This window comes from Osmerus eperlanus, chromosome 22 (assembly GCF_963692335.1).
Source record: "Osmerus eperlanus chromosome 22, fOsmEpe2.1, whole genome shotgun sequence".
Classification (NCBI taxonomy): Eukaryota; Metazoa; Chordata; class Actinopteri; order Osmeriformes; family Osmeridae; genus Osmerus; species Osmerus eperlanus.
The window spans coordinates 11,483,503-11,494,241 of NC_085039.1; the positions used below are offsets into that span (position 1 = coordinate 11,483,503).

Genomic DNA, 10,739 nt, shown 5'->3' on the forward strand with positions numbered 1-10,739 from the left:
AGGTCGGAGACAAGATCCAGTTACCGTTGATCTCGTTGATGTTTTTGGTGCTGGTGGAGGCCGTCCTGTTTTCGCCGTTCTCGTCGCCGGAGAGGAAGGTGTCACTCAGGTCATCAGCCTCTGACGATGGGTGAAGTAAATGGGAAATTAAATGAGGGAAAGATGTGGACAACACTATAGCCTAAATGACTGATTCAACATAGTTAGGTAGGCCTATGTATCAATCTTTGGACAGTTGTGTGGTTAGGCTGGAAAAATAACTGAGGATACATGTAAAGTCTGTGAGTCCACAAAGCTTATTATGTTATGCTAATTTAATTGTTGATAGTTTTTCTTACTAACTGTGATAAACCGTAATAAGGATTTTCAGATGTTTACTATGTGACCCTCACTTTAACGCACCCTGCACGTATGGCGAACTGATTTGGGTGTTCACTGGATTATTACAATTGTACGATCACGCTGAATCAAAACATGACATTACGCTTGTTGTCGAATTAATACGTGAGCTACTGCAACTGAGTTGCAACAACACTGCAGCATTTTACTTCCGCAACAAAAATCGAATCGGTCTGACGGCAGAAATGTAGCTAGACAGCTGATGAAGCATTTAAACTCTGACGACTGTTTCAAAAACACTTACCCACGGGGTTGCGTTCAGCCATGTCTCGCAGTCAGTTGCCATTGTGTTCTTTTCAAAAGGGAAAATAAGAACTTGCAGCGGAAATGCGTGCAATTGATAGAATGTCTGCCGATATGATAAATGAATTAACATGCATCCCCATGATACACGGCATGCCCAACATGCAGACCGAGCTAGCTCACACACACACCTCCTTCCCCCCAAGCATACATTGACATTTAACAACAGCCTGTTCAACACTCATATGCTAATATGGTTGAACATATGCTTGACTAATATAGCTAGCTAGTTGCAGTGTTGTGTAGCTGCATTAATGTAGGCAGCAACACTGCGCTGCAGACAAGACAAGCTCGTCGTTGTTGTTGTGTATTATGCACAAATGAATGACAACGAATCACACAAGTAATTAAATTGGTAAATTAAGCTGACGAAAACGACTTCAAATTAATTTACGATAACGCATAAGCGAGTTAGGTGTAAATAAGTTGCATTGTTGTACTCGGATGGACCGATATGACAAAAGTTTGCTGACTATGGCTGTATTGTTTTGTCTCGCAGCCAAGCGACCGGAAAATGCACAACAAAAACCAAGATGATTTTTTTCAAACACACTCCTGATAAATTTCAGAAGTGCATAGCAATATACGCATTTAAACTACTCTACGCGTCGTTGCCAGCTTCATACCTCTTGCTTTTGAATGACCAACAGGAAAATCACTGACCGTGTCTGTCTGAGCTCCAAGTTGATGTGAATGCTGTTGTTTTGGTGTGATCTACCCAGCAACATTGTCACGTAGGATGATATTGACTATGTCTGATTGTTCACTGGGCGGTGGTACCACCATGGAAATTAAGAACTACGTTTGGCTTCTCGCATTTTCTGTTTGGTTAAAACGCAACCACAATGTGCTGCCCCCTATCGTTCGGGCAGAGGAACATAGTCGACTTTTATGTAATGAAAATGTACATTACTGTACCATAAGAAGAGCTCATATTTATGCAGTTAGGAAATGGAGGTGAATTCACATGACGTATTTTTGTTGTTCACTACACCCTATACATACAAATATAATGTATACATACATGTATATATATTTGAGATCCTGCAACACATTTTAACATTTTGTTCACTTTCCAAAGCCTTTTAACTGAACATCATGTCCAGGACAGTATGTGAGTTGGAAGTCTACCAGCCCACACGTAATGAATAACGAAACGGCATTGTACCTCTTAGTTACAGTGGGGCGGTTCGGGCCTGAAAGCGGAACTAATGTGACTTCAGCGTTCTGCAAGGATTTATTAGAGCGACGCATCCAAACACTACCTTGCCAGATGCGAGATGAGATGAGAATGAGAACAGCAGCAACAAGTATTGAATTCAAGAGAGAAGCACTAATGTCTTGTTGCAAGAGGCGAAGGTAAGCAAAACGATTTCATCTCGTAAAGTGATTGGTTGCACGTAACCGTGTTACTGTTGTTCCTCACTCCGATAAGAAAATCAAGTTTGTAAATTTCTGGTCTCACTATGTTTAAATATCTAAGCAAACTCATCGAAGCAGAATCAAATATCCGAATGTCAGTATCCTAGCTAGTTCTACACAATGTTGTAACGTTAACCACGTAACTTTGTCAGTCTTGGCTGTTGCATTTCGATAAATAATACATTTATTGAGTGAAATAATCAACGGTATCTGCCCGTGTTAACCCTCGTGCTGCCTTCGGGTCACATGACCCAAAGGTTCATAACGAACCATCGTTGTGTTTACCCAATTTTACCCAATACAAAAACAAATTAAAATAATTTTCTTTTAACCTTTGCAATGTGGGGGGTCTGAGACAGCCCAACGGTTAAAAGAAAATGCTTCACTTTGTCTTTGTATGCGGTAAATCTGTCGCAATACGACGGTGGGTCACAATGACTGATGGGTCAGAATGACCCGAAGATAACACAAGGGTTAAGTAGGGAGGGATGGTTACTTGTGAAATGAGACGCCTCAACGTTGTTTTTCTTCTTCTAGTAGTCATCATTAAACGAGAAAGTGACATTGCAGCCTTTTTTGCCCCAGTAAATAAAAAAGTGAGAGAAACATATCAAGGTATTTAGAGAGCTGAGGAGCTGGAAGAGCGAGAGCCAGAGGAGTTGGTGGAGGTTGGAGAGAAGGCAGGTGATGAAAGTGAGGACACTGACACACAGAGGGACACTCCAGAGGGTGAGGACATTTACATTTTGTCATTTAGCAGACACTCTTATCCAGAGCGACTTACAGCAAGTACAGGGACATTCCCCCCTGAGTCAAGTAGGGTGAAGTGCCTTGCCCAAGGACACGTCATTGGCACGGTCTGGAATCGAACCGGCAACCTTCTGATTAATAGCCCGAATTCCCTAACCGCTCAGCCATCTCACCCCCCAGGATGAAGAAGAGGGCGAGGAGGAAGAAAACGCACAGGGACAGAGAGAGGAACAGCTAGAGGGACAGCAAGTGGATCCATGTGGATCAAGTACTGCACCATCAGGTTTGTGATGTAGAAAAGGTGTTCTTGTACATTCCATTTGCAAAGCAGTGTCATTACAATTCATAGTACAGTGTCTCCATAAAATGGTGCTCTCAGATAAATTCTTTTTTGCGTCATTGATATGTGATTCTTATGTTTAAAAAAATAAAATAGACAAATACTTGGCCTACATTTTAAAATACATGCATACATAAGTAAATACATGTTGTTTAGAGTTGTGCCCTATGTTTACTGTGCGTCTTTCCACAGATATCAGCAAGTCCAAGAACAATGTAGCAGTACAGCCCAAGTTGAACATATTCAACCACTTTGATGGGGGACAGATGACGGAGCTATAGGCCATACTGATATGACCTTCGTCCATGGCTTGAATACTCTTGTCATGATGGACTCCACTTATTGTTATGCATGCAGACATTTTAGCACCCTAAATGCCCCAGACACTGTTTTTGTCTGAACACCTGGCTTTAGGAACTGGAAAAAAGCAACTGAGAGAGATGCAGGGTTTTCAGTACATGCTAAATCTGATCGCACAAGTAGGCCTATTATACGGTGTGGGTAAATTACATTGTTTTTGATGACATGTCATTGGCTCATCATCAGTTAAATATTATCTGTGGTGACATTTTTCTCTCTCTCTCTCTCTCTCTCTCTCTCTCTCTCTCTCTCTCTCTCTCTCTCTCTCTCTCTCTCTCTCTCCTCTCTCTCTCTCTCTCTCTCTCTCTCTCTCTCTCTCTCTCTCTCTCTCTCTCTCTCTCTCTCCTCTCTCTCTCTCTCTCTCATCTCTCTCTCTCTCTCTCTCTCTCTCTCTCTCTCTCTCTCTCTCTCTCTCTCTCTCTCATATATTATTTATTTTGTATCTTGGCAACGTACGTATTTGTAGTGAGGTCCACAAGAACACACGGAGCCAACATCTTGCCACACCTGAAGAGTGATTCAATCACATCAGAATCAGCCCTTGTGACACCCTCAGTATGCTGATTACCCACCAAACGCCGATGCAAAGGAACCATAGAATGGGGGGGGGGGACCTCCCCAATCTACCAAATCAGCCCTCCTGCTAGCTTGCAAGCTTCAAAGGGCCTGATTTAGACAACACGTCTCCAGCGACCATTTGCTATCCGTTTCGGCGGCGATTTGAACAAAGAACATACCTTGATCAGAACTTTTGAGGAAAGTTCTTGAGACTTTACCACAAGAGTACAAGGTGGAGAATTATGAGAGGGATATTTGTGTGTGTTATGTTTGTTACTTTGTTTTAATGTTGTGTTCACTGAAATCTTGATTCTAGTAACAACTCCTTCTTCCTGAAAGATAACCACGTCATTCTTGGTATCTACACGAAGCTATCATAATAAAACAATCATTCAACTATATTTTGTAACTGTACCAAGATGTCCAGAACAATATTTGAACCATCGAATGATCAGCCAGAGATCAGATCACACCTTTGGTAGGTGTGAAGGAAGGAGGGGGGAGTTGAGAACCCAGCTTCCCCCAATCCACATCTGACCCCAGACGGGTCCTCCCTCGAACTGTATAAAGCCCTAAGATGACCATCAATCTCGAACTCCAGCGAAACCGACCATGGCATGAACGCCATCAGGATTGGCGTTCCAAGGACGTCGCCAAGCTTCTCCTGAGATTCAACTTTATAGTGAACGCGTCACTATCTGGACGTTTCAACAGAAGAACCAAAAACGCAATTCCAAATGCGACTTTACTGAGATCCCGCAGACTCAGTCACATGACCCAGCGCAGCCGCGCTGTGACTTCAGATTCTTCAAATGGACCTTTGGCGCAAACCGCCCTCAACATCATTGATCAACCCCTGATCAAACGTAACTATGGCTAACGCTCTTTCCTCCTCGACATGGCATTGGCGTGAGCTCTGTTTATGATTTGTAAGGATGTAATCACTGACTGTACAATTTCTGCCTTTCTTTAAGTTAGACCATTTCATTCTGTTCATTGAAACCAATCTCTCATATCAAACCCATAATCCAACTTTTCATAAGATCTGTTTACCTTAGATATTTTGACGTGCGTGTTCACTGATGTTACGATTGGCTCTACTCTTAGAACGAATTCATTCCTAAAGATGAGACTGATTATTACATATTAAACATAGGATTCCCTAATGTCCTAAACCAATATTAGGGTGGTGCCCCAGACTTTATGATAAATTAAGTATTTCTATCTTTAAACGAGCAAACCCCGCTACATATTGTACAGGCTATCTGTATTTCATAGACGTGCTTCTAAGCATTCCTAATTAAGACAGAAAAGTAATCTACTTTGCAAGCACAGTATTTGTTGAATTACAGTATTAGTCCAAGGACTAATAAAGATTTGTCAGTATTTGACAATACAATTTATTGAGCACCTGTATATGCTTCAACCGTGACATTCAAGAACAATAGTAAGGACAGATCCTCCCTGCATTTGAGGGAGTCTTTGATATATCTAGTAGGTGACTATAATGGTGTAATTATGGATAATTGCCCCATAGGCAATTATGTGCCATTAAGAACCCGCAGATGGTTCTTCAATAACCACTCCATGATTAAAGATCACTGGTTTGATCTTGATCCAATGTGCTGGTCCATTAAAAATTTATTTTCTTTACAGTAGAATATGATTAAAGTTTTAAATGTAGGTCTAGTGTAAGGTTTTTAGGTAGGTTATTACAAATGTAACTCGTGCATGCAGTCACAAAGAAATACATGTTTAGAAACATTTAAGAGAAAATGTACCTTGTATTTAGTTTCAGATAAACATATGTTACTACCGCGAATAATCATGCGGTCACAGTTTCTGATGGGTCACAGCTTTCGGTGCAACACCGGCACCAGATTTCACGTAGCAACCCAAATTGAATGGTGGGACAGGTTTAGTGATGTGGAAGTTGCCACTGTCAGCAGCACATCTAGTCTAAAATCTGCTCCAAATCAGTAAGTAATTTACATTTATTCATTTAGCAGACGCTTTTATCCAAGAGAGCTTTACAAAAAGTGCATAGGTCAATTATCATAAACAACTAGATAGACCCAAAAACATTGCAGGTAGCCAAAATATGAGCATACATTGTGAAAAGCAAATAAGTGCCAATGGGAAGAAACATAAGAGCCTCAAAAGTGCAAGAGTGTACCTGTAGGAAAGCAAGCAACAATAATATAATTTACAGCGAGTACAAGTAGTAAATCAGTGACAACTAACCAACAAGTGCAACAAGTCCCTCAATAAGTGTCATTGTGTTCCTGGAGGAAAATAAACTAACATCGGATCCAACAAATCTTAAGTACCGCTGTACTTCCGGAACAAGTGCGTCTTTAGCCTTTTCTTACATAAAGGTGGGGAGACAGTCAGTGTCTCTGATGGAGGCGGGACGATGATTCCACCATTGGGACAGGATAAAAGCTTGGGTTGCCTGCTCGAAGGTTGCAGGTGATACAGCTGGAAAGGGACTGGATTTTGGCTGGTGCAATCCCGTTCACCTCTCGGAAGGTCAGTACCAGTGTTTTGAATCTGATTTAATTTAACCATGTAAAGTATACCAAACTCAATAGCCATTGAATTTCTGCAGAAAAATAAACTAAATGTATGCATTTACAGATTTACTAAACACAACAAAACAAAAATGTAAAGAGGCTTCAAAAGAAACTGCATTGCAAAACACAATCTATGATCCATATATTGTGAAACCTGACACATATATAAAAGAATGCAGTTTCTGTAATTCCATCTGATAGTGTTGTTGTTGACTGTTCCTGTTGACAGAGAATGTGTGTTAGTGTTTTGGTAGACATGGTATATTGTTTAGTGTATTTTTGTGTTATGAAAATTAGTGTTTGAGTTTAGTTTACAATGTGTGATTTTGAGCATGAAATTACAGTATTTTACCATCGCTATGACAATTTTTTCTATACTTTTGACAAGTTTCCTAAACTCTTGACACACTTAGCACAACATCCATCTGTGTTGGCTATACAATTACAGTATTTTACAGTCGCTAGGACACATTTCTCAATACTTAAGTCACGTTTTAAAAACTCTTCACACAGTGAGCACAACAGAAGTACATGTGGGCTAAAATGTGGATCATTTATCATTGTTTTTGCACAAAATGCATTCAATGACTACATCTTTCAAATTACATTCATTATTTTCTCACTTCGACACAACAACCGCCAAAACTCTATGTACCTACAGGCCAATTTGCACATGCTTACATATTGTTTTCAAAACTGTTAAACTTCAGTTCAAAACAATAACATAATACAAAACTGAATAAGACAGAAATTTGCTAAATTTCTACAGTAATATTGTAATGAAATATATTTCGAATCAAAAAATAAAATGATCTCTACGGAAGGGTTGTGCTAGGTGTGAGGAAAGGGATGCAGAGAGAAGAAATCAGCCAACATTTGTATGGGACAATGTGGCATTTCACCACTCCCATGCAGTCACCAAGTGGTTTGCAGCCCATCCCAGAATGGTGTCACTTTTCTTCCCACCTTACTCTCCATTCTTCAACCCCATAGAATAATTATTTCCCTCATGGAGGTGGAAGGTTTACTGTATGACCACTATTCACATGATCAAATGTCCCTCCTGGACGCAATTAATGCTGGATGCCTGGACATTGCCAGGGATGGATCAGGCATGCCAGAAGATTCTTTCCTAGGTGTATTGCCCTAGATGACATAAGATGTGATGTGGATGAGAACCTATGGCCAAATGCAGAATATTACAGTAGCATTCCTATTGTATCTGTATCAGTGGATGGTGTGTATACAAATTCTTGTATTCTGGAATTAGTGAGAAAAAAAAGAAAGATACAAAACATATTGACGCATACTACCATCGTTGTGTTTACCCAATTTTACCCAATACAAAAACAAATAAAAATCATTTTCTTTTAACCTTCGCAATGTGGAGGGTCTGAGACAGCCTGACGGTTAAAAGAAAATGCTTCACTTTGTTTTTGTATGCGGTAAAGTTGTCACAATACGACGGTGGGTAACAATGACTGATGGGTCAGAATGACCCGAAGAGAACACAAGGGTTAAGTGATTTGGTAGTTTTAGTGCATTTTGAATGTGAAATTAACTGCTGTGCCGAGCTGAAAGTTGGTTAGGAGAACTGTGTGAAGAGTTTTGAAAAAGTGATCTAAGTATTGAGAAATGGCACGTTAAGAGTTTAGGAAACTTGTTAGAAGTATTGAAAAAATTGTCATTAGCGATTGTAAAAAAACTGTAAAGAAAAGCATTAATTTAACATAAAAAAATCATGTTAGGCTAACAAATGATAATCTAATATACTAGCTACTTAACAAAAATTAAATATTTAAAATTCATATAAAAAAGTTGTTTAACAAATAATAATTTAATGTATAGAACATGAATATATAATTTTGTGTAAACATAATTTTAATATGTGCAACCGATGTCCATATTATGTTCATGTAAATCCAACCGACGTTTTCTTTCAGTGTACGTGCGCTTTGGATGACGCTCTGGAAACTGAACATTTTTTACCGTGCACAAAGAAAAGTACAAAGTAATCCCAATTCCAATGGGGAAGTTCTACAGCCACCACCAAAGTCATCCCTCTGGCGATGAAAGTATGCCTAATAATACAGGTGGCGTCCGTGTGCTTACCGGGTGCGTCTTCTTCATTTTGATTGTTTCCACGCTTTTGGGAAACACACTCGTGTGTGCTGCGGTCATCAAATGTCGACACCTGAGGTCTAAAGTGAGCAACTCATTTGTCATCTCCCTTGCGGTGTCTGACCTGTTTGTGGCCATCCTGGTAATGCCTTGGAAGGCGGTTTCAGAAGTGGCAGGCTACTGGCTCTTTGGTGCCTTCTGTGACACCTGGATAGCTTTCGACATCATGTGCTCCACTGTCTCCATCTTCAACCTTTGTGTCATCAGTATGGACAGATACTGGGCAATCTCCAGTCCATTCAGTTACAAGCGTAAAATGACCCAAAGATTCGCTTTCGTGATGATTGGGGTGGCCTGGACGCTGTCTATTTTGATGTCATTCATTCCAGTTAAATTGAACTGGCACAAGGCAGATACAGAAAACTCAATGCTGGACAACCCAGATAAGATGGAAGAGTGCAACGCAAGCCTGAACAGGACGTATGCTATATCCTCTTCACTAATAAGTTTTTACATCCCCCTGGTGATCATGGTGGGAGCGTACACACGCATTTACAGAATTGCGCAGACCCAGATTCACCTGATATCCTCCTTGGAGAGGGTCGTGGAACACGCGCCGAACCAGCAACACACTCATGACGAAAACTCATTAAAAACGTTGTTCAAAAAAACAACCAAAGTTTTGAAAACACTTTCTATTCTAATGGGAGTGTTTGTGTTGTGTTGGTTGCCCTTTTTTGTTCTTAACTGCATCGTACCTTTCTGTGATATTAACAAACTTGGGGACCCGCTGTGCGTTAGCAACACCACCTTTAACATTTTCGTCTGGTTCAGGTTGGCCAATTCGTCTATGAACCCAGTCATTTATGCATTCAATGCTGATTTCAGGAAAGCGTATTTGACGATTCTGGGTTATAATATATATTATTCTACATCTTTGGTCGAGCCTGTTGACTTCCCCATCGAGTTAGTATCGTACCACCACGATACCACGCCCCAGAAAGACCCAACCGTCACCCCGGCTCAGCGCCCCATCATTGTCCATCACAATGGGGAGGATTTGGACATTCCGTTTGACAAAGTCCTCCCCGGTTTTTCACGGAACCAAATGTAGCCCCTTGCTAAGATTTAATTTAATATTGCATTTTCGTTTGTTTGTTTACTTTTCCTATTTCAATGTTGTAAACTAATACTGTTAAATTACATATATTTTATATAATTATGTCCGCTGACTGTCATTAGGTGTGTTCGACTTCATGCAGCACCGGCGGCGCCGACAGCCGGCTGCAGCCTGCTGCCTTGAAATTGAGAATGCCATTGGCTGCTTCAAGTCAGCCGGGCTGCAGGCGGCTGCAGGCGACGCCGGCGCTACATGAAGTCGATCACATTGGATTTCAGTTTATGTAGGCTAAGCTTATTGGTTGATCCTTGACCTAATGTCGGGATAGGCCTATATATTGGGAGAAAGCAGTAGCTGCTTGTTACGTAATAAAGGGCACTATAGGGCGCCTCCCCCATCAAAATTCTAGAAAAATAAATGTATACTTAAACACAAAAATAATATAAAAATGAAATAGTTAACTCATACGATGTGTAGTAATCGCCTCAGCATTTGATAAACATTTGTTTTAATCAGTAATGTAAATACAAGATGTTTCATGTGGTTCCATGGGCCAGGGCTTGGTGACCGGCGCGGGGAAATGCGTGTCTAGTGTGAACCATAGACTTATATATTACAGTTTTTTACAGTCACTAGGACACATTTCTCAATACTTAAGTCACGTTTTCAAAACTCTTCACACAGTGAGCACAACAGAAGTATATGTGGGCTAAACTGTGGAAAATGTATCATTGTTTTGGCACAAAATGCACATCTTTCAAATTACATTCATTCTTTTCTCACTTCGACA

At 40.5% G+C, this 10,739-nt stretch overlaps 2 protein-coding genes across 2 annotated transcripts in view; one reads left to right on the plus strand and one right to left on the minus strand.

Moving 5' to 3' along the window:
• Nucleotides 1-665, minus strand: part of pdcd4b (programmed cell death 4b) — a 6,160-nt gene extending 5,495 nt beyond the window's left edge. The window contains exons 1-2 of the mRNA XM_062448921.1: nt 644-665; nt 2-174 (exon numbers count right to left, since the gene is read on the minus strand). Of these exons, the coding sequence (XP_062304905.1) occupies nt 2-174; nt 644-665 (195 nt within the window). The remainder of the gene's footprint in view (nt 1; nt 175-643) is intronic.
• An 8,111-nt stretch (nt 666-8,776) lies between these two features.
• Nucleotides 8,777-9,943, plus strand: LOC134009197 (D(5)-like dopamine receptor). Its single transcript, XM_062448922.1, has one exon. It carries the CDS (start codon nt 8,786-8,788, stop codon nt 9,941-9,943), a length of 1,158 nt encoding a protein of 385 aa, XP_062304906.1. The 5' UTR covers nt 8,777-8,785.
• Nucleotides 9,944-10,739: the final 796 nt, after the last annotated feature.

Coding starts and splice junctions, on each gene's coding strand:
- LOC134009197 (XM_062448922.1), top strand. CDS start 8,786: ATGCCTAATAATACAGGTGGCGTCCGTGTGCTTACCGGGTGCGTCTTC.